This window comes from Epinephelus fuscoguttatus, linkage group LG9 (genome assembly GCF_011397635.1).
Source record: "Epinephelus fuscoguttatus linkage group LG9, E.fuscoguttatus.final_Chr_v1".
Taxonomy (NCBI): Eukaryota; Metazoa; Chordata; class Actinopteri; order Perciformes; family Serranidae; genus Epinephelus; species Epinephelus fuscoguttatus.
Window position 1 is genome coordinate 27492544 of NC_064760.1, and position 23405 is coordinate 27515948.

The 23405-nt window shown below is 43.9% G+C and overlaps 2 protein-coding genes across 9 annotated transcripts in view; one reads left to right on the forward strand and one right to left on the reverse strand.

The window, feature by feature from the left end:
* atrx (ATRX chromatin remodeler) overlaps positions 1-11866 on the forward strand; it is a 64513-nt gene extending 52647 nt beyond the window's left edge. For all 8 annotated transcript variants that reach the window (XM_049585008.1, XM_049585009.1, XM_049585005.1 and 5 more), the window contains 5 exons: positions 4478-4627; positions 8025-8141; positions 8984-9079; positions 9257-9385; positions 10264-11866. In XM_049585008.1, coding sequence (XP_049440965.1) covers positions 4478-4627; positions 8025-8141; positions 8984-9079; positions 9257-9385; positions 10264-10470 — 699 coding nt within the window. In that variant the 3' untranslated portion in view covers positions 10471-11866. The remainder of the gene's footprint in view (positions 1-4477; positions 4628-8024; positions 8142-8983; positions 9080-9256; positions 9386-10263) is intronic.
* Positions 11867-16500: 4634 nt separating this feature from the next.
* Positions 16501-23023, reverse strand: fgf16 (fibroblast growth factor 16). The gene is made up of 3 exons (XM_049585687.1): positions 22102-23023; positions 20216-20319; positions 16501-17914 (listed from the first exon to the last, which is right to left on the reverse strand). The coding sequence occupies exons 1-3, from the start codon at positions 22403-22405 to the stop codon at positions 17669-17671; spliced, it is 654 nt and encodes a 217-aa protein (XP_049441644.1). The 5' UTR covers positions 22406-23023; the 3' UTR covers positions 16501-17668.
* Positions 23024-23405: the final 382 nt, after the last annotated feature.

Consider the following 23405-nt stretch of genomic DNA (forward strand, 5'->3'; position numbering starts at 1 on the left):
TTTTACATCGTATAGCTTAGCCTAGCGGCTGGCGATCTTTCCCTCTTCTTATAAAAGCCAGGGGCAACGGCAACATTTAACAAAGGTAACGGCACACAGTTTGGCTCCATTACAACTCACAAGGTTCACTGACAAAACAACTGTCCAGTAATAAAAAGTTTTTTTAAACAAATACAACATGCTAACATTATTAGCACAAGCCTATGGCATTTTACATTGTGTTGATTAGCCTAGCGGCGATCTTTCCCTCTTCTCATATGAAACCTGGATAAATCCCAAGTATAAATCCCTGAAGGATAAATCACACACAAGACGTGAAATGCTGTTTTAGTGGGGCGTCGGTGGCTTAGTGGTAGAGCAGGCACCCCATGTACAAGGCTGTTGCCGCAGCGGCCTGGGTTAGAATCCAGCCTGTGGCCCTTTGCTGCATGTCATCCCCTCTCTCTCTCCCCCTTTCACGCTTACCTGTCCTGTCCATTAAAGGCAAAATGGCCCAAAAAATATCTTTAAAAAAAAATGCTGTTTTAGTGGAGGCCTTACTGTCCTCACAATTTATTGTGTCTTATCTGTGAACTAAAAGTAAATACAAGCTCCATTTCCCCTGAGGGAAATGGTGTCAGTATACAGCGACAGACAGGAGGTCTGCGTCACTGCGACACGTAGTTACAATTCTGGGGAGGTGCACGTTAGGCTACGGCTTAGGTTACGGTGTAGGATCCAAATTGACGTGGAGCCTACGCTGTAACCTACGCTTTGATTCAACGCAGAACTATAAATTACGTGTAATGATGGTGTGCTGTGTGTGACATTTTTGTCATCTGTGCATATGGGTCAGTTCACGACTATGACCAGTTTACATTGTAATCTGACATTGGCCACATTGAACAGCAAAAGAGGAAAAAATCGGATCTGAGCAATAAATTCATTTTGAACACTCAGGCTTGCAGTGTGAACGTAGCCAAATACACACACTGTGCCAAATGCCAAAATTCCCTCCCAGATTTCAACCCCCCAGAAATACTCACCCTGCTCCCTATATTTTTTCTCAGAGGGAGAAAAAAATACAAGTTCAGTTGAGTGGGATAATTTACCTCTTTCTGTCTGAGCATCTGCCCACCCAGCGTCTCTGACTTTCTCTCCTCCTCTGCAGTAAAGTGATAGGCTCTACCATGCAGCTCCATGAGGATGACAATAGCCCAGGTCAGTTTACCTACAATCATTAGTGTGGGCTCAGGATACACACACAGATTGAGTGCGCTGGGACTGGAGATGGACCGGACCACCCCAGAGCCATTGCTGGTGGGGATTACTTGGGTATCCCAGAATGCACTGGGTTCCAGTGTGAGCATCTGTACTGTCATTTGACCTGCAGCTCTACTGACCCGTTACTCGTTCGACGGTCAAAAGTGCTCCTCTTTAATGCATTTCAGTAAAACCTACACACTTTCTACAGGCTGTAGATATTGTCATAAACTTTAGCACCAAACATTAAACTACAGCATTAACCGAAAAATAAAATCCCCATGTCTGGTCTGTCTTTAGCAAGGCTGTGACTTTTTCAGATGAGGTGAGCGACCGAGATGTTTTTCACAGTATGGCAGATACTGTTTATGCCAGCAAACGGGCAAGAAGCTGCCAGCTCTTGTTGTGGACTTGTGCCTGTTGGCAGTAGTTGTCACTGACTTAAAAATAATCCAACTCAATCTGTTTAATTAGGAATCAGTCGCAAGCTGTGCTAAAATATTGCAGGAATTGGTTTATCGTTTTCAGAAATGGAATTTCTAATTCCATGATGCAGAGTTTGTTTTTGCATCATAGTCAGAAGTATCGGCCATCAGTCTCCTCATTCAGACGGTACAAGAGGACAGTCGCAGAGCATAGAGGTGAAAATTTGTAGATTTTTTTTACCTTTTATGTGGAGCTGTGACAAATCAGTTGAATGTCTGAGTGACCACGGGATAATCTTAATTATCACAGAGTCAGATTTTGAGGTTTGGACTTTGTCATATGATGTAATAATACAGGCTTCCCATGAGCCATAAACATCGTTGAATGTTTGTGAATTTTAGAATAGAAATCAAGGCATTGAAATTTTTTATACATAGCTTATTGAATGTGCTTGAATTGATATGCTTGGTGCACGAAAATATTCTTTCTTTTTTTTTTTTTTTTTGACATAAAACATTTGTAAATAGGCTACGTTCGGCTGACTGCATACAGTGTGTTCTCCAGCAGGGTTGGGCTGATGGCTGTCAGTCATAGTCATTGACCACAGAGCCCCACATGGAGATTTGAAAGCCCACACACACACCGGGACGCAGGTTTGCAGCGGCGTTAATGGCATTCATTGCGTGCTTCTGATCCATGTCTCACACTATGCTATATTAGATCCTTGAATTTGAGGGAATAGGGCCTGGAAAGTCATTGAAAAGTTCTTGACTATGATGTTTAGGAGGGTGTGGGCACATCACATCTTGTACCAGTGCCAGCCTATGCGCCCGTGCTGGCATCCACTGTGGCCTTTATTTGACCTTGTGCTCACCTATGTTGAAAGAAAAAAACCCACGATGGATGCCTTTTATCAGAGTCAAGCCAACAATCTCGTCTGTGCTTTTATGTCCTAATTAGATAACAAAAACAGCAGTTGAATCGCTGGCTGTGCAACTGCTCCAAAATGTCTAGTTGTTCAGGGGTGGCCTGGTTTTGTCCTGATTGAGGGTGATGGCTGGGAAACATAAACATGTGTCAATGAGGAGGACAATCGGGTCCAGGGCCCAAGTGTTGGAGGTTGATGGGTATGCGGGTGTGAAGCTCTGTGGCCGTGTCTGCTCCTACCTGTTTCAGCCACCTTATCAGTCATTCTCTGGAGTTGTGAGGCTTAAAAATAGGTTCTTGTGTGGTTTTCGTGCAGCTCAAACCCCCCCCCCCCCCCTTCAGGGATCCAGTTTCACTCTGTCTGGTCTGGTGTTTATTTTCTGTTTATTCAATACAGGTCTGCAATCACTGCTTAATTTCATAGTTTGGTGTTTCCTTTTTCCCCTCCTTAATACCAGTGACATCTTTGATTAATTTTGTTTGCAACTTCACACTCATTGTCACAGTTCAAAGCGAGGCAGAGAAGGGCAGGAGAGGAAAGCAGAGCCCCTCTGTGAATTGGCCCGTGTTGAAGTTAATGATGCAACTTCTGTATGACATTGTTTCCAGATTGCAAAGTTCCAGTTTAATGTAAAGTTAAGTCAAGACAAAGAAAAGCAAACGTGCTGCGGAGAGAGAGTAATTTAAACCATGTTTGTGTGAGCAGAGCCTGGCCCAGCTCTCTTAATTTTACTCAGGTATTGTTTTCAATAACAGTGTAGTCATAGAAACCAGAGCCCCCCAAAAAACCTTATTTATTTATTTTTTGTGGTTGTGTTTTTTACATGTCCTGTTAATCCTCCTCAAAGGCAAATCCAAGTTTGTTTGTTTTTTCTTGCTTAAATCCAAGCGGTAGAACTGAGATGAGGTTAGATTTGTGTATTCAGGTCTTGTTGGCCTATTTGTATTGTTTGCCACAGTTACAATGCAGGTGCACACAAGCTAACTGGTCCCTTGTTTTTCCAGTATGAACGCAAATTAACTATGTTTTGAATTAAACGCTTGTGTGCGTGTTGCATTGTGAGTGACTTAGGGGACAGTCTCGGTGGCCTCATTGTTGAGAAGCATTTTGTGACTGCAACATCCCTGGTTCATTTTGTGGATTTATGTTGCATGCTGTTCTCCCTCTCTTCCCTCTCATTACTTGACATCTCTCTGCTGGAGACGGTTGACTGAAGGCAGAAGTGCACTAAAAACTATTTTAAAAAGACAATTGAAAGTCTTGAGAGGACATATTAAGGCACACGTCAACACATTGGATTTTAGCTGGATTTCAAAGCACCGATGTATTAAGCTAAAATCAGTTTTGCATGTAAGAGGTTTATGAATGTCTCAGGGGTCAGCTGCCAACAGAACAAGAGATCTATAAAAAAAGAACATTTTATTAAGAAACACATTGTTTTGATCTAGCAAAGACTTACCTTACATGCCCTGATGAAGTTGTCAGGGCTGAGTTAAGTTTCAACTCTGATGTGAGTTGAAACGTGTAAGCGCTAAGCCCATTTACTGAAGGCTGTAATTTTTGCAAAGCAGTGTGGCCTGGTATTTTCTGGTCATGACTTATGGATCACATCGATCTTTCTCTGTTGTTGTTCTCATGTGTCCTTGGATCTAAAGAGCACCTTTTTGCAAAGAAGCACTCAGCCAATCTACTGCTTTGCTCTCCATGAAGACTTGACCCCTGTTAATGCTGCATGCTTCACACAAAGCGTGGAAGCTTGTTTAAAGGATAGGTTCACTAAAACAATAGCCAGGTGCCCATATAGACACCAAAACAGACTTTTCTTGCTGTAACTTTTCCTCCTGTTCATAGTGCTCGTTATTGTCATCCTCCCTGCTGTAGGATCCCTTCCTGGCTGAGATGCTGCAGAACAATAAGGACCAGATCGTGTGTTACCACGAACACGACTCCCTGCTGGACCACAAGGAGGAGGAAGCCCTGAGCGAGGAGGATCGCAAGGCTGCCTGGGCCGAGTATGAAGCAGAGAAAAAGGTAGACAAGGAGGATTTTTCCTGGCTCAAAATAAAGCAGAGGTGGTACCATTCGATCATGTGCACACACATGCTTATGTACCATGCCTTTAACTGGCTCCAGCGAACACTCTTTTTATAAGCAACGCATTTTAGGAGTTCTACTAAATATATGATTTAAAAAAGGCCATAGTATAGTCAGTAGGGTTTATAATGTGAATCCCCCAAAAATAAATGTCCATCTGCAATTTTCTGTGGTCACAGTAATAGTAGTTGTGCAGTGAAGCTGTCAGAGGCTGAGAACATGACCACAAATACTGATATTTAGAATATCTTGTAAAACCATTTCATAAGCTTAGAAAATTACATCACTTTACTATAATGCAGCCTTCAAAACTAGAAAAGACAAAGACAACTTTTTTACAATATCCAAAAAGAATTGTGTCAGTCGAATTAGATTTGGCTGTTTAATACAAATATTTGACCATTTGCTCCTTTTTTCCATAAAGAGTTTAAGAGTTTGAACAGGATTCAGCGGGATATTCAGTTTGACAGTAACATTAACGCAATATAGTAAACAAGCTAACTGCGCTAATGACAGATCGGAAGTATGCAACATTTGTTGCCGACACTAGATATAAAAAAAAAAAGCCAGAGAATATGAGCTGTAAATTCACCACCTCTACGCAGAAGCCAGGAAATACTGTGATTTTGGAGCCTTGCAGGGCAAAGTCTCCTCCTCCAGGCTGCTACACTGTGTATGCAGCAGCCTGTATCAAACAGCAGTGTAAAGGTGAGAAGCACTCACTCTGCAGCAGAATCAGGGGACTAGAACGTTCCCAGGAGTACACTGCACACTAACTGGCAAAAAACCCAACAACAAAAAAATGACTGCTTGACTTGAAGCAAACTCAGTCAACTTAGGGCTCTTTGACTGATGATTCGAATCTCCGACTTTAGCCCTACAGGATATCTGGTCTCATATCATGATATCGACATAATATCAATATATTGCCTAGCCCTAATTACGATACAGTGCCACCACATTGGCACAATGCTGCATTTACAATTACAAATGTCAGAAATCTACCAAGTGCAGAGCTTATTAGAAAATTGGTGGCACATAATTTGGTGGCACATAATTTGACCGAGGCGGCTGCCTCATAATTCTCCATGCAGTTAAAACTGTGGACATGTATGCTTCACACTGGCATATCTACACGTGTTAAATCCAAAGGCACACACACGCAGCATTTGTACACCTTGTGTCCATCATTCTACAAATCATTGACATCAAAGTGCAAGGTGCAAGCAAAGCGAGGCCCCACTGTTGTTTGTCAAGATGTGGGAGTTAGTGTTGGATCTGTCCAATCTTTCATCACTTAAAGTATGCAGATGACAGGGTCTACCCCCCCACCACTGTGATCGTCATTTTGGCCCACCATCAGGCCGGTGATCTGCTATACAAATCACTGAGAGGCTGTATAAGCAGAGTCTGTGCTACTTACTCTAAGTACGCAGGTCCACAGAGGGTCAGGGACTCCTTCTGTCTGCTTTACACTTTTCTCTCTTTTTTTCCTGCACCTCCCCCGTTGTTCCCTTCCCTTCCCTCTCCTTTCTTGTGGGACAAATCAATGGACAATTAGTGGGGTTTATTTAGAGAAGTATATTTGGGGGTAGTGGAGTGGATGTTGTAAAAGAGCAGGAGCAGGTCTCCTCTCCCCCCCTGTGTAATCCTAGAGTCTAATTCACCCTAATGATTATTTTTCCAACACACTCTCCCTTCTCTGCCCTCTGTGTGCCTTAAGCGGCTTTTCCCTGAGAGCTCCTCTGCTTTTCAAGAGAACAGAGGGTTCCCAGTCGCCGCGAAAAACAGTGGCGCTGAGGTCAAATATGAGGATTTCGATTGCGTTCGCATCACTGCAATCTGTCATACACTGAAGATGCACAAGTAGTCACTTTCATCCACGAGAGGCTGTTCAGTATCACATTGTATATTCTGAGCTTTGTAGGAGAAACAACTGGAACGTAACCCGGCCTCTGCTAATGTCTTCACAACTTAAGGGTTGGCCAGCGGTGGCCAGGAAAAGCTATGTGTATGAATATCAGATTTGCAACTCAGGAAATGGGAAAAACTGTGAGAACATGATCAGGCGCCCAAAACTAAACTGAACCCAGGAGCCCTCTGTCTCACTGGGATGACTTCAGCTCGGTACAGAGCGTAGAGAGGCACATGTCATAAATTTTTGGTTTTGGAAATGAAGTCAAGTCTAGATTTTGTGTCTGTCTGTCTGAAGATGTATGAAGTCTGCAGAGCATCTGAGAATGTAGCTGAAGTCCAAAAGTGGCTGCTTGTTAATAGCAAACCCAAAAGTGAAGTGTGTGTGTGTGTGTGTGTGTGTGTGTGTGTGCGCGTGTTCATGTGTGTTGTGGTTTTGCGGTTGTTTTGAGGTTTTGTACTGTTTAGGCCTGCACACCTGTCTTTCTGACCAGGTCCAAAGATCCCCCACTGGCCCCCAACACCCACACACAGACACATACACACACACACATACCCCTACATACCGGATGGCCAGATTACAGGGCACGGGAAAACCATCTGCAGCAGAGGCTCAATTACACACAAACATCGGCATCCTGCTGGCCTTTACTGGGACAAAGCTGTTTACTTCAGGTCACTTCTCTCACACACACGTTTAAAGAATACTTCACCCCTCAAATGATCATTTGTTTATCTGTTACTCACCCTGTGTCACCTTGAATTTGTGAAGAAAATTGTTTTTCTCACATAACTCGAACAAAGAATACAAAAATTGAGAACATTTTTTAACAAAATTTGTGCAATATAATCCAAGTCTCAGTTATCCAGTCGTATGCTCAATACTTCCCAAACAGACACCTAGTTTTGACAGGAAACTGAACTAAAACTGAAACTTATCTATGCTCTCTTCAAAGCCAGACTCCATTAACAAAATAATAATTTTACCTTTTAGTTTAGTTTAGTTTTGCTTTTGTTAACACGGCACCCCTATGACTTCAATTCATGGAGCATTTTCTGAGTTTGTGGATTCTTCGTTCACTGGGGTGAGTAATTGATGTACAAATGATCTTTTGGGGGATGAATAATTTCTTTAAATCAGCAGAGACAGGCTGATATCAGAAATCTTGTCACTATCCCAGAGTGAAACACGATATATGCGAAGAGTTAAAAGCTTTGTTGTAAATAGTTCTGGCTGAACATGAAAAGCTGGACAAGTCACAGTGCTCATGACTTCAACAGGTGAACTGAACTGTCTTTGGTCCACCACAGTGATGGTACACAGCCTCTCCCATCATGTCCATGGTGGCTCTTAACACCTGCTAAAATGTATTAATCCTGTTCTTGTCTTGTCTGTGCACCCTCTGTCTCCGTCTCTCAGGGTGTGTCCATGAGGACCAACTACCCGGCAGGATACCTCCAGACTAACATGGGCTCCTCCAACTACTTCTCCTACAACATGGCAGCTTTGGCCTCCATGACCAACCAGCAGCTGGAGGTAAGTAATGAGCTCCACATGCCCCTCTCCTGTCTCGCACTCCTCCCTCTCCTTCCCCCACGGCATGGCGCCCCACATTCCTCAGACCCTGCTGCTAATTGTGACAACAGTCTAGTAGCCGACGTGCCCGGCTCTGCCCCGCTCCTCCACCACGCAGTTTGTAATACTCCATGTCTGGGGCAGCAGCTATTTATACACGGTGGCACATCTGAATTGGGGGGGGGGGGGCACAGAATGTCCAATAGGCAACTTATACTTTTCAACAAGGACATCAAATTGTAAAATACTGTATCCTGGCTTATAGTTTTATAATTGTCTGTCTGCCATTTGGTGCTGGGTGGGAATAATCATTACAGCTTTTTTGCTGGTATTCGTTAGGTGTTTTTGAGCGTAGAGAGACTGAATGATACAGAAAATATATGGGCTAAAAGAATGTCTTTAGAGCTGCACTGTTTGTGATAATTCTCTGAGGGGGAGTATGGACAGAAGTGTAGAAGTGGTACAAAACTTGATCATGAAGCCCACCCAGTGTTACTCGGTCAGGCTGATAGCTGGTCAACGATTTTTGAACAGGTGTTTAAACTCAGACTAGTCAAATAGTCCAGATGCTGAACATTGCTGATCCATACTCTTCCCATTTTCCTCTGGATATCTTAATAATAAGTTAACTAACTAGTAATTCTGGTACCAACTAGGAAGGGTAGTAATATTTGTTCAACTAGCCGACTAATCGTGTAAACCCTCATGAACATCCACAGTTATATATCCATTGTTTGTGGTGAAAATGAGAAAAGCTCACCTGCCTTTTGTCTCATGTTGTCTGTCTTCTCTCTCTGTTTCAGGAGCTTATAAACCAGGGACGACAGAAAGTCATTGAAGCAACAAACGCATTGAAGACTCTAGCCCGGGAGTCACTGGAAGATACAATCGCCAGAGTGGTGAGTTTCTAAATCAGCCTTCAGTCAGTGCACATTAACTTCATTACTTAGAGATGAATCTTTATTTGTTCAAAGAAGTGCTTTTAATGAAGTCACATTTCTGTCACTGGTCTGAAACATGAGTTGATAGTTTGGTGGTTGAGGTTAACGTGTGTGAATTTTCCTCTCACCCCACAGTGGAAGGAGAACCCAGCACTCACAGAGAGTCAGGTCCAGGCCATGGCCCTGGGACGACAAGCCAGTGTGGAGCTGGAGGTCAAGCGCAGGGAAGTCGCGTACAGGGATGTTCTCACCAGGCAGCAGACGGTAAGAGCTGCTCTGTGTACGAGCCACAGTAGCCAATGACTGAAAAGCCCTTTGTACACAGAGACTGCGCTAAAGAGCCTCTAAAAGTCCCTTATTTATGCCGCCTTTGCAGCAAATTGTTTTCCCGATTTGTGGACATTATCAGTCAGACATTTTATATTGCTGTGAAAACATCAACACATTTCTCCTTCAAATAGCTGCGTTTATTCAAGTTTCTCACCAAAAGCTACATTTTACAAGATTACATTTGAACACATCATGATAATGCTATAATTTACCTTCGCCTAATACTCATTTTTACTCGAAAGAGCCTGAACACATCATAATGTCACTCAATGCAACCTCCGTGAGCTGTAAGTTCTAGCCACAGGCTGCTAACGTTAACATGCTCTCCTGCTGATGTCAAGGCAGATTTGATCTTCACAATGTTGTGTTATCAGGCAAACAAGTTGTGTCCCCTGAAGTGTCTATAGTGAGTTTACTGCGTTGTTTCCATCCCAAAGGTGTCCCAGGAGAAATCTCTTGATCCCAAACACATTTTCTGTTGTCCCAATTCTCAAGGTCTGCTTTTAGCCTGCTGAAAAATGATGTAACACAACAGAAAAACATCGGCCTGTGCTGTTGGTGAATGTCATCTTATGTGCTGATAGGCCGATGGCAGTCAGCAAGGTGAAAATTTATGTCGCAATGTCATCGTGCAGAAATGTGCATCAGGTCACGTGGAACATATGTACTTAGACCAAAATTTGAATGTTCAGATTTGAAAATATAAGGAATCCTACTGGGAAGATACAAAATGATATAATAATGCTGCTCCTTAATTATAGTCGTGATTTTGTAGTTATTCTAACTGTCCATCTATGTTTGTGTCTGCCCAGCTGATGATGTACGTGCAGAAGCTGATCACCAACAGGAAGGTGCAGGAGCAGCAGCTGGCCATGGCCAACCAGGCCAGCTACCTGAACCAGCTGGCCATGCAGAATGGCATGATGGGAGGCAGCGGGCTCAGCCAGATGGACCTGCTGGGGCTCTACCAGCAGCTCCACGGCCTGGGCAAGAATCCCGGGCCCTCCAAAGGCCTGTAGGTCAGAGGGACTTCCTCACCACTCACTACCCCCCTCCCCCCACTCAACTAGACAGCTCCCAGTGGGCCAGTCCAAGCGAAGCCCAGTTCTCTGTAACAAACGCACTGTGACACCACCACTCAGAGCTCAAAGCATCTGGTGCACCAAGCAGAGGGTGGAGTACTTTTGAGACTAGGCTGCTGTCCACTGGGGCCTAAAGTGGGGTAGACTCTCAGTTCTTTATTCTGTAGTTCATTGAGAGAAGGTGGAATATAATGTATAAATGACTGTGTAAAAGGGGTCTGTTAGGAGTTTCAACAGAAAAAAAAAATGTATATACCGCCTTAATGTTATTCAAGTTCTATATCTTCATTTTTCATGTATTTAAAGACAAATTTTACCCCCAAAGCATTGTATTGTTTTTCTCTTAAAGAGGGTTTGCTTATTATTTAAACTCAGTTTTTTATACTGTTTTAAATGCCTAACTAAACCTGAGTGGGACCAGTGTCGTTGGTGACAGGACTCTATGATGTAAAACTCTACATGATTATTAGACCCAGTAGATTCCTTCACCAATATATAGCAAAGCAGACAGCTGAGAGTGCTGCTAAGTCCTGCTCTTTTTGGGAGACTGAAGAAACCGATAAGTCAACAAAAAAACTGAAAAAAAAAATTGGCCTTATATTCATTTCCTAAATAAAGCTCTGTAAAGTTCTGAGATTTCAGATTTGTTGAGAATCTTTTCTATTATGCTTTTAAATGTTTACATTAGTTGTTGCTAAACATGGTAATGGAATGCTTGTGTTGTTCAAAACTGCCTGCCGATTCCTATGACCTTTTTTGTAACATCATTCTCATTGTCACGTGTTGTCTAGCATAGCACTGTGTGTCCTGTTCATTGTTTATGTTCCACTGGGGTGAGTGACTGGGTCTCGCAAAGCACAACCAATTCAGCCGGATATCACAGGGCCCAAAACTTTTCATTTTACTTGTCTGTCAGCGGTGTTTCACAGTGAATTTGATAGGAAGAGTGATAAAGAAAATCTTATTATATATCTGGCTGATTTGTTTCCTCTGCTTTGTGAGAAGTGCCTTCTGGACACTAGTCTCACCAGGCAGGCCCCCCAGTCTACCTGTATTCTACTTTGGCACATTTTTTGCTTCTAAATGCTTATGCTGGTGTAGCTGTTAATCAAGAGGAATAATTCTCATTTCTCACAGAGATGCCTGTTGTCTCTAGTTGGCTCCTGTGTCTGCACAAGGTGTATTTCATAAATGTAGAGAAACTTTTGCCCTCCTCTAAGAATGTTCTTATGTTAGCAAATACACCAACATGATTTGCCATGCAATCTGATCTGCTATTATCTTGATAAGTATTTAATATAACATTTAATAAAGTGACCAAAAGGATGAGCAACTCCTGTGTTTGAGTCATTTGTTTTTAAGGGAAATGTTGGTAGGAGATCTGGTCATTTTGTTTAGCAAGAAAAACTTTGATACACACGCATACACCAATCAGCCACAACATTAAAACCATAGTGAGGTAAGTGAATAACATTGATCTTCATGTTACAATGCAATGTTCGGCCGGGAAACGTTGGGGTCTAGCGTTTATGTGGATGCCACTTGACTAACACCATCCACCCAAACACCATTTCACACCAAGTACACCCCCTTACGGCAACAGTGGCCCCCCAGCAAGATTACACTCCATGCAGCACTGCAAACACTGCTCAGGAATGGCCTGAGTAATGTGACGAAGAGCTCAAGGCATCAACCTGGCCTCCAATTCCCCAAATCACAAACTGATGGTGCATTTGTGGGATGTGCTGGTACCCCAAAGGTCCTGTGTCCATGCTTCCACAAGTCAGAGCCAAGTCCAATCCATGGTGTGGCTTCTGACCTGATAAGGCATGGACAGAGAATCTTTTTGGTTGTCCTGTGGTGTCCTGTACCAGGGTGTTGGCGTCAGATCCTTTAGGTCCTGTTGGCTGTGAGGTTAGGTATTGGCACATACCACAGATGCTCCATTGATAGGGCTCCGGGCAATGAGCTTTTAGTCACGTTCCTCCGGCCATTCCTGAGTAGTATTCGTGATGTGACGAGACATTGTCCTGCTGGGTGTACCTTGTCTTAAACAGTGTTCGGATGGGTGGTGTGAGTCAAGTAGCATCCACATGCCAGAACTAAAGTTTCCCAGCAGAACACTGACTTGTTACGAGATAATCATTGTCACGCAATTCACCTGTCAGTGGTTTACATCTTGTGGCCAATCGGTGCACACTCCAAGTCAGCAGACACCTGACCATCACCCCTTTATGAGCTTGTTGGACATCGAATTCTAAATCCCTGGGCATGAATATGGAGTTGGACCTCCCTTTGTGGCTTTATCAGATCTGTAGTGTGCACAGAGGCACAGTCATGCTGCAACAGCAAAGGGCCTTTCTCACACTGTTGCCACAAAGTTGGAAGCATCCAACTGGCTAAAATGTCTTCGCATCCTAAGTAAAACAGTCTGAGACCATTATCCCTCCTCTACCTAATTTTACAGTAAGCACTATGATTTAGGGTAGGTAGTGTTCTTCTGGTATCCACTGCTCCAGAGTCCAGTGGTAGTGCTGAGGGATATGAAGAAAATCAAACATGATATTTTTGACCAAATACCTTGATATTGTGATGATATTGTAAGTTTGACTGTTTTTGCTTTCACAAAATATTTACACAATGAGATTTTTGAAGATTGGCAGTTTGATCCTCGGCTCCTCCAGTCTGCATGTCGAAGTATCCATGAGCAAGATACTGAACCCCAAATTGCTCCTGATGGCTGTTCCATCGCTGTGTGAGTGTGTTAAAAACTGAGTAGAAGGTGAGACTTGCACAAATAATGATATTAAAGGTCTAAGAAAATATTGGCCAGTATTTTGGGGGGGATTTTATGTCTTTATTAGACAGTTGACAGATAAAGATGAGGAGAAATGAGCGGAGAGAGCCGGGGAGTGATATGCAGCAAAGGGACGTTGTAGTTTATGGTCAGTGTCTCAAACCCCAAGGCCACCAGAACACAGACACAAAAAAATACATATTATTGATATGGGTACCATAAATTTGGTTATTAAAGAATTGCAATGTGTCTTGAGCAGGAAATTTGGACAGTAAAATAAAGTTTTCAGTGCTCTCTGGAGGACTCACTACACAACATGGACAGATTTATTTTACCTTCGAACAGAGCCAGGTGAGCTGTTTCCCCCTGCTCCCAGCCTTTATGCTAAGCTAAGCTAACTGTCTCCATCTTGGCATTCACAGATAAGAGAGTGGTACTGATCATCTCATCTTATTCTTGGCAGAAAGCAGAGCGTATTCCTCAACACTTTGAGCCGGTCCTTTAACAGTTGGAAATCAGATGACTGATACAGCTGATGCTGTGTCCCTGTATTTCACACCCACAGCACTAAGTGCCTTTTGTCTCACTCTCTTCTCCCTTCAATCTTTCATCTATTTTCCCTCTCCCGGTATTGTTTTCATTTCTCAGTCTGCCAGGGTTTTCCCCTGCATGTCTTTGACTTTTCCATTCCCTCCCCCCAGGGGAGCTTGCTCTCACAGCTTACAGATATCTGCCAGTGGAGAAACATTACAACTATTGCAGATGTTGAAATGTTGATCCCATCCCCTCTCAGCCCCAGATTACCACCACTCCAGGTTTGCGGCACATCCCTGCTGGTTCCCTGTGCAGCAGGCAGCTGTTTCTGTCCATTGTGAGGCTGCAGACTACACTGTGGTGGAGTCTGTGAGGCCCCTGCAATGAACAACCAATCACTTCTCTAAATCCATGCTGATGTGTAAAGCCAATTAGGAGCCGGGATCCAGTTGCATAAGGAATCTGATTTTGTACGGTGGATGTAGGCTGACTAAGACCTTATGGAGACACAGAGGGCCTGTGCACATTACTTGGTAAAGGGTTTATGAGAGCAAATTGGCATGGGATTGTATCGTGTTCTCCTCTGGGAAGAAAAATCTGCTGTATCTTTTTACCTCCATCTTTTGGACAGCAGGATAAAATGCCATGCAGTTACTGTTTTAAAGGTGTTACATCTGAGGTATTTTAATAATAATGAGCGTGGGGTATAATAAAGGTCAGACATCAGCTGCTCTTACATCAGCAAAACCCAAATCACTTTTGTTGAGACAAAAGAAAGCTACTTTTAAAGGTATACTATGCAGGATAAAAAAACAATATACACTTAAATACAAGTAATCTTTCTCAGTCATCTCTTATGACTCCCTTAAAGTGTGTGGCGTTATATTAAGTTGCAGACATCCTCCCCTCTGCCTGTATTGTCTGATTATTTTTCTTATTTTTCTGTGTATTTGCTCCAAAAACAGCATGCAGGTAGCAGCAGCTCACATGCAAGAGAAAACTATGAAAATTGTGAAAACAGTACAGAAAAAAAAACAAAAAAAAAAACAAAAAAAACCCGCCAAGCAGACAAAGCTCATTCCAGAACGAGAGAATCTGGGGTTTGCTTTCACTTTCGCTATTGAGCATTGAAGAAGAGGATGAAGAGCGATGCAAAGTTAGTCTGTTTTCTGTTGGACAGGTATGCGCCGGAGGTTAGCTTCGTTAGCTTGCTAAAGTGTCGACTTTTCCAAGATATTCTCACCCCAAACTCGTCATATGCTAATATTTAGTCCGTGGCCCCACACGTCAAACTCTTGGTACCCCTCTAGCTTCAGTTTTAGACGCTCTAAGTTTATTTTGAAAAGAGTCTGTATGCATTTAACGACTGGAAACTGGAAACGAATGCAAAATCTGAAATGCTTCCCGTCATTCGGAGCTCCAAAAAGTAGTCTACCATCCATTCCCCTCCACTGGCTTATTGCTACTTAAAACCATTTGCCGTTGCATGTCGCTTCAGTATCTACGCATTTATCTCTAAAAAGTGGTTATTAAGAAGACATGGCACCTGATTCGATCACCCCCTCTAGCTTCAGTTTTAGACGCACAGGGACGGCGTGTCAATTTACGCCTGCTACATGCATTGTCTTTTTAGAAATAAACTTCTGTTCTCACAGGAAATGGACAGTTTCCAGTCATTAAATGCGTACAGACTCTTTTCAAAATAAACTTAGAGCAAAAGTAAAAGCTGTGTTTAGGTTTACGTCCTTAATTTGAGGCAACAAAAGCACGTGGTTCAGTTTGGAAAAACATCATGGTTTGGCTTTAAAAAAGTAGGCTACATGTGTTACTAATGTAATGTAACATCCCGTGACAACATATGCCAACATATGACATTATTTTTAAAATACATTGTAACTCGACTGAATTCTGATTTCACAATAGACGTGAACAGTGGCCTCTTGGGTAAAAATACGCAGTTTGTTTGACCCATCCACCACTGCTCTCGCCCACTCAGTGCGGACTTCCTTGCACTTTAGACTGCGCCAGTTGCTCGGAGTGTCAAAAAATGCTGCCGCCCTATGTTTCTTATACCGCTGCTAAAGGGTGCCTCGTTGGGTCTGTATTTGACGTGTAGGGCCACTGACCAAGCATCCATATGTGACGAGTTGGGAGTGAGACCAGGTTAGCTTTTCCATTGCATCAATGTGACGTTCCTACAATAGTACACTAGCTTGCAGTGAACATACAAGCAGTGAGGGGAGGAGGAGCCAAATCTGAATGTTGTGTTTACAATTCCGGCATAGTATACCTTTAATGTTGCTTCAACAGGTCTGCTCATCACCAGGTGAAAACCACAAATGTTGACCTCATGGTAGCACTGGAGGAAAATGTAAGGGATACCCAATGTCTTTAAGATTCATCCATAGGGGATCATGAATATCTGTGCAGAATTTTATGGCAACCCATCCAACAGTTTTTGAGATATTTCATTCTGGACCAAAGTCCAGCTGACCGACAGTCATCCGGCCAGCATGGCTGAAAATAAAAGGAAAGAAATGCAACATTTACGTAGATTCTATATCTGGTTTTTAATTGGTACATCAGATTTTTATCCATGCAAAAATAGTCTCTCACAATGAGTTCTCAATAGCAGGACAATTTTATTGTCATGTTCATTGCAGTTTTTTTTGTGTTGTGTAATTTCAGTAGAATCTACAGTCCAGATAACTTCAAGTTCATTACAAAATAAAGTCTTTGCAATAAATAAATATATAGATTTATATTTATACTTTATATGTAGAAAATAAATATATTGTACATCTCATAAATAGGATCACCCATATGTACACCTCAGCTGCTTGCATTTTTTAGTAATGTTCCTGACATTCTGAACATTACATGTCACCATCCTTTAAAAAGCCCATCACAATTCTTTACAACCACAGTCAGAGAAGTGCTTTTGTCCCAAGCTTAATTGCTTGTTTTGCGTACAATTCCTATAAGACGCCGCTTGATATTTGATTTAAATGTGATGAATGAGACTGTTAGACTCTGATGATTACGCAGGGGACTGAGTGAGCCTACAGCTGGGACTGGGGATGTGCAGTAAGTGCTCTTTCATCTATCACACATTCATCTTAGAGATTTTATTTCCCTCTTTCATCTTTGATTTTGAAGACAACTTAATAAAACTCCAGTTCGCCTTGCAACTGCTTGCTCTCTGCCTCACAGACATTCTTCTTCTTTAGTACCTGACTATCCCAACCTGTCACTTAACACGCATGTAGCACATAGTTTCTTCCTCTGCCATCTGTCTCTGTGTATGTGGAATGTGCCCTTTCTTACATTTAACTGTGTATAGTGCTTGACGAATGCACAATCTGAAGTGCTTCCCGTCATTCGGAGCTCCAAAAAGTCTCTTCTTGGTGTTTTCATAGTCTACCATCCATTCCCCTCCACCGGCTTATTGCTACTTAAAACCGTTTGTCGTTGCATGTCGCTTCAGTATCTACGCATTTATCTCTAAAAAGTGGTTATTGAGAAGACATGGCACCTGATTCGATCACCCCGCAGCTGGGCAGTCACGCAGGCCTCCTCCGTCCATGTCCATGCAGTGGTTTTACAAGATAACTTTCCTGCAGACATCCAGGAACATGCACAATGTTTATGTCAGTGCTTGGCAGTAGGCCGAGGCGCAAACACAGTGACCTCAGGGGGAGCTGAGGGTAAACAGTTCTGTACCGGGTCCACAACACTCCCTCCCTCCTCTCCTTTTATTTCTATTCCTCCGAGTGTAACCAGTTCTCCAAGTGTAAGCACTGGTCACCTGTACTGGAACAAGTCCCTGTACGCCTGAGGGATCTTTTCAATCTCCACCGGCCTGGGTAAGAAGTGGGTGAGCTTCTGGTGTTTTTTAGTCCTGCCGCCCTCCCTGGGCGAACCGTCTTTGTTTAAGGCCACGTAGTAGAACCGTCCTGTGTCCGTGTGCTTGTACAGAGTTGAAGCGTAGGTGTTGTACCAGTTCTCCTCAAACTGCTCCCTGAACACACATTCTGCCGTCAGCTTCTTCTGCAGGACAGAAAACAACACATCAGTCATATGTTACTGAGTATGCAAGGAATATGTGCAACCAGGGTACAAAGTTAGAATCATCCAGTAGCCAAATGCTGGTAAAATATGCAAGTGGCTGGTGGATTTGCCTCACACACCAGCAAGAGAAATGATGGTAATCTATTGAATGTCTGGTAAAATTTAATAGCCATTTTACCGGTGGATACAAAGTTAATTTTGCACCCAGTTTGCAACCGAAACACAATCAAACAGACATTAAAACGCAGGTGAGATTGAGATAGATGATGCCACTTTGCAAGCAGGTTCCACTCTTCCTGATGTGCTTGTTTATGTATTTCATTACCTATTCTGAGCTGCACTTGAAAGCTGAAATAAACCAGTAGAAACTCATTAAGGCAGGTGCTCATCATGACAAAAGAGGGGAAGTGATTATGAGCTGCTTTCCACTTCACACTCCGCACTCATTCCTCAGACCTGTTGACCTCTCGTTGTGCGTGGAGAATTATTTCCCTCCCTGTGATGCAACAAGAACAGCCAGCAGGCGTGCAATCTTCCCTCGCACTCTCACGTTGTTACACACACACACGGCAGCTCTCAAAGTCTTCCCTGACACTGCAGCATGAGCGATGGCTCTGGGTTCAGCAGGTGAGAGTGGGCTGGCTGAGTGAGTGTGTGAGAACAATAAGAGACATCAGGGCTGGAGCTGCTCCTCTGCCAAGACCAGTCAGTCATGCAGCAAGAGGTTCAAACCCCAGTCAAATCCAGGGTATCACCCTTTTTTTTGAGGGTGTCACTATCTCCCACTCTCCTTTCTCGACTTATTTTTTTGGCTGGTGGGATGTGGCGTCTCTGCACAGTACAGCAAGATAAATGTTGGGGATCAGTCAGCCTCTGCTTTTAACACCAGTAACAGTTCGAGCGAGTGTTTGTGCAAGAGTCTCTGTTTTTTATTCCAGCAGCAATTTTGTTGATTGGCTGTCAGGCTCTGCTTGGCTGCGGCTATGTGGTGAAGCTGTTGTCTGTAAACACAGCCCTGAGGGCACATGACTGGGCCAGCTCCATCCTAATACACACACACATGCGCGCACACACGCACACACAAACCTCATCGGATCAAAAGCTCGTCAAGGTCTGGCGGTTGTGGGACGGAAGCACCCTTCTACCTGTCCCCCACCACCCCCACCCCCCTCCACCTCCTGGCCTCTCAGCTCCAGACAGACGTGTCTACATCGCTCCCTCTGTCAGTCAGGTGACTCAGTCAGGTGTGCAATTACCCCCCCACCCCCCTGCACAAATCACTGCCTCCCACCATCACCCCCCTCCCCCAGGGTCAAAGCTCCAGGATGCCAGACTCTGATAGCATGCAGTAACAATATCTGCACTTTCAACATAATGGCCGTGCTTAAAAGTAGCCTCTCTGTTCGAAAATGTTCAAAGCCAGGGGGAGTCGGAGCCCTGAGAGGCCCTCAGGTAATGCCCTGGGACACCTGATACAGGTAACCCTCACATACTTCCCCTTCATTGTCTTTATCTCTTCCCTTTCCTCTCTCTCTGACTCCAGATACCGACCACATATGAGGGAAAGCCGCCAAGATGAAAAAAAACCTTCTCTCGGTACATTTACTGGAGGAAAAGCACAAGATACTTCTTCCATATTTAACACTGCGGTCCAAACTTGAGTCCAGCTGTGCACAGAGAGGTAATCTCCACCAAATTCACCCACAGCAACACATCCAGAGTGACTCCAAACATCCCTGTCTCCACTTTGGGGAAATATGTAAATATTTCTGCATATCTCAAAACTAAATGAAGAGGTTGGTTTGCCCTCTGAAGCTGCAAAATCTGCTTTTCCTTGAATCCCTTCACACGGAAAACAAGTTAAGAGTCCTTTTTTCCCCCTCTTTGCTGCTGCCACTGTTGTTTTTGGTCGTTAGTTATTGGATCTATTGTTTTTAATAACGTCTCTGGTCCCCATACTGAAGGAAAACAGCAGCAGAGGGAAGTATGTGATGAAGATTGTGAGACTCTGCAGAGGAAACACATACTTGTTTTGTCTCACTGTGGTTTTCCCATCTGCCACGGACGGGAACCTTGATAACAAACTGACTCTCAGGTTGCTCTTGAATCTTTTTTTTTTTTTTTTTGTGCTTTCATTTTCTGAGAGTGGCTGGGAAAAAATAGAGCATTCTGTAAAACAAGTCACGTGAGTCGAGTGCCAGACTCGTTGTGAATGAGACCCTGGGCTTGCTGCATGGCGAGGGCGGGTTTGTAAATGAGAGGAGGAGGTTTTCGACTCACCGACCCATAGAGCTCTCCTTTCTCATTCATGCCGAGGTAGAGTCCGGCGTCCACCCCTCTGATGCTGACCAGACCCACTGCCAGACTGATGAACTCCAGGATGCCTGAGGTCAAACAATGCATGCACAATACACAGAAAGAAAAAAAAAAGAGTCAGGAAAGCCCACAAGCAGCAAGTGGTCTCCATTTATGTGAAAGCAGACCAGTCAAAATATGCATCAGTTAACTGGGTTTGGGAGCTTTGTGTTGTATTGTGACATTGTGTCCTGCCTTTTTGAGCACTATTATTCCTTTGCAAGGGCGTAGGTCTTGTATCAACATATGAAATGTGAGGTTTGGGGTCCTGTTTGAGCATCAAACACTTCATTTCCTGCATTCAGGTGAATTCTTATGCACAAATTTGTACATTTTTGACATTAATTTATGGTTTAAATGTCTAATTCTGCTAAAATAAGACTTCTGCTGCTTTCATGTTTTACTGGGGGGGGCAAATGCACATGTTCCAAACTTTTAAGGAGGATCTACACCCATGTTTTATATGGTCAAAGGAAAAAAACCTGCTTGCATCTTCACTCTACTGTTGTAAGCCCACAACATAACTTATTTTGTCATTGATTACAGCAGAGGAGATACAGACCGGATGCACCAGTTTAAGATTTCTTTGATTTCCTAGCTTGCTTTTTAAAGTCATCACTCATTGAATCGTAAAAGGGTTGTGGTGTCTATAAATGTGTGCATCCTGTCTTTGGGGCTTCCCAGTGGCTACTAATACAGCCCCAGAAGTCACTTTTATGAAGCTGAGATGTGGGCAAGTTGTTTAGTGGGCTGCTGACTCACTGGAAGTTACAGTAAAGTGTAGCATGCACTTCAAAGGCGAGGAAACAAACCGGTAAAATTAAAAGCTATTGGCTGTTGTGATGCAGAGGTTAGTCAGAGAGGATCCAGCTGGCTGTGCTGACTGGCAGAGGCCAGCTTACAGCCACCTGGTCCCCATCTCCCCGACCTCATCTGATGCCAGAGGATGACAGAGAAGATCCCTCTAATTTTTTGTGGGGTGAAGAGTGTGTTTCATATCCCTCTAATCAAAGCCATGTCTTCCTTGTAGCTCTGACAAAGACCTTGCATTTTAAAGCTAAGTGAAGCCAGAAACAAACACGCGGACCACCCATCCCTGTAAACCGGCTTGTTTTGGCTCAAGTCTGAACATTAAACCTTCCCTGAATTCCGCGGTGGTCATGCTTTAATTTAGGGTTATTCCGCTCTTTCCGCAGCGAGGCGAGCGAGCCGGCCTGCACCTGTGAGATGACTGCATGGATATGAGGCGCGAGACATGTGTGTATCTGCCCTCTGACCTCATTTGTTTATCGTTCTCCCGCGAGCCGCACCTCGCTCCATTTACATTAATGATACCAAATCTTCAGAGCGGCGGGCTCGCGCGCAAGCCGTTGCCGTGACCGCGAGACGCGCACGCGCTGCTTGTTTGCTGCCGAGAGGAGAGACACCTGCCCCCACGCGCAGCGGGGACCGCCAGAAAAAGGTGTGTGGCTGTGCTTTGCTGCGCGCCAGGTGACGGTGACGCACGAATGAGAACCCGCTGGGAAAAAGGCTCTTAATGAATCTCACTTCACCCGGTGTGAGAGTGACAGCAAAAGTGATAGTACAAGATATATTACAGAGCAAAGCTGTAATTAAATTTTGTAATATTGATAATTGCTTTCCTCAAGATTACCGGAGGCCACAGTTGACTACTGTTCATTTAGAAGCCTCCAACAATAACTGTGCGTAAAATAAACAATAAACAATTTCTATCAGGTGAGACAATTTATATGACAGAATCTTTCATATTAAGAAGTTCGCATGTTTTTGAAAAAGTGAAATAGCCTCACCAAATCTGCTGTGGTCCTGTCTTGTCCCATGCACAGTCCCATTGGGGAATATCTCCAGCTGAAAGCCGGTCCTGCAGTAGAGCTGCCGCCGCCTCAGGATCCCTTTGAGGTGCCCGAAATCCGTCGGCGACCCCCGCTGCAGCCTCCCTTCAATCTGCCCCAGCCGCTCATTCAAGCCCACTGGAGACTCCGGTAAGGGCATATTCCCGAGTGCAGGAAAGCTTTGTAAATCCAAGTCGATCGTCCCCAGAAAACTCCCGACCTCTGCCATTGTGTGCACAGCTGTCAAATTAAGCGAAGGCATTTAAAATGTACGGTGAGTCCAGGAGGGAGAAAAAAGTTTTACTCGAGTCCAAAGCGTACCCAGCGCGCCGTGCTCCTCCAAAATCAGCAGCGTCCTCTCACTTTATCGATCGTCCTTCGCCTATAATCATCAGTTTGATATCTGTTTATCAGATGGAAAGACTCTATTATATACATACTCCCCACGCATTCTCACATTGGATATTCAAACACAAGCCACGCCTGGCTGGCATCCCTTCTTACGCGCATCAGTTTCCTCACTGAATGTGTACTTTCAGTCCAACTTTTTTAACCACTGATGATGCCGCTTGTCTGTAGGAGTGTGTCACTGCTCTCTTAGAAAGCTGTATCTATCTTCCGACCGAGCAAATCCAAGTCCAGCAGAGGTGTCTTCTCATTGCTCCTGCGCTCCTGATTGCGGTCCGAGGCTGTCTGATAAAACCACATCGCCTACCCTGGCGCAGGGAACTCTGGCAACAGTTTGTGGTGCATTAAAATGCGACACAGATGCAGAAGCAAAGATCATCATTGCTCAAACACAAATGGCAGCTGACGCAAAGCCGAAAAGCTACATTTATCATAAGCTGTAACAACCACTCTACCACAAAGGCAATCCATAATTTACTCTGACTGGTTTTTGGTCACACCATAGCCTCTCCTGGGGAAAAAAAGGAAAACCACAGAGCATCAGGCGAACGTTTCCCCCCTTCACAAGACTATCAAAATAACCTGTGCATAATCTCAGAGCAATCCAACCTCCTGCACAAGTGTCAGTGCCAACCACTGCAGTTGGACGTTTTCATGAGAGCATTTTCTCCACCTCCTTGTTGGAAGCAGGTGCTTCCTCGCCCCTCTGCACAACGTTTGCAATGTGCTCCAGCAAACCAGCAGCTAAACCACTTGTACTACTGGCAAAGGAAGGGAGAAAAAAAGGAAAATCCAAATGCTGATGACGTGTAGTATCAAATCTGACTGCTGCAGGGACTGTATGAACTTTTGGA

Excerpts from the sequence above, each read along its gene's own strand:
- fgf16 (XM_049585687.1), bottom strand. The coding sequence starts at position 22,405 with ATGCCTTCGCTTAATTTGACAGCTGTGCACACAATGGCAGAGGTCGGG. Across the intron at positions 20,320-22,101 it reads ACAGGACCACAGCAGATTTG|GCATCCTGGAGTTCATCAGT; the intron begins GTGAGGCTATTT and ends GTTTGACCTCAG. Across the intron at positions 17,915-20,215 it reads AAGGAGAGCTCTATGGGTCG|AAGAAGCTGACGGCAGAATG; the intron begins GTGAGTCGAAAA and ends TCTGTCCTGCAG.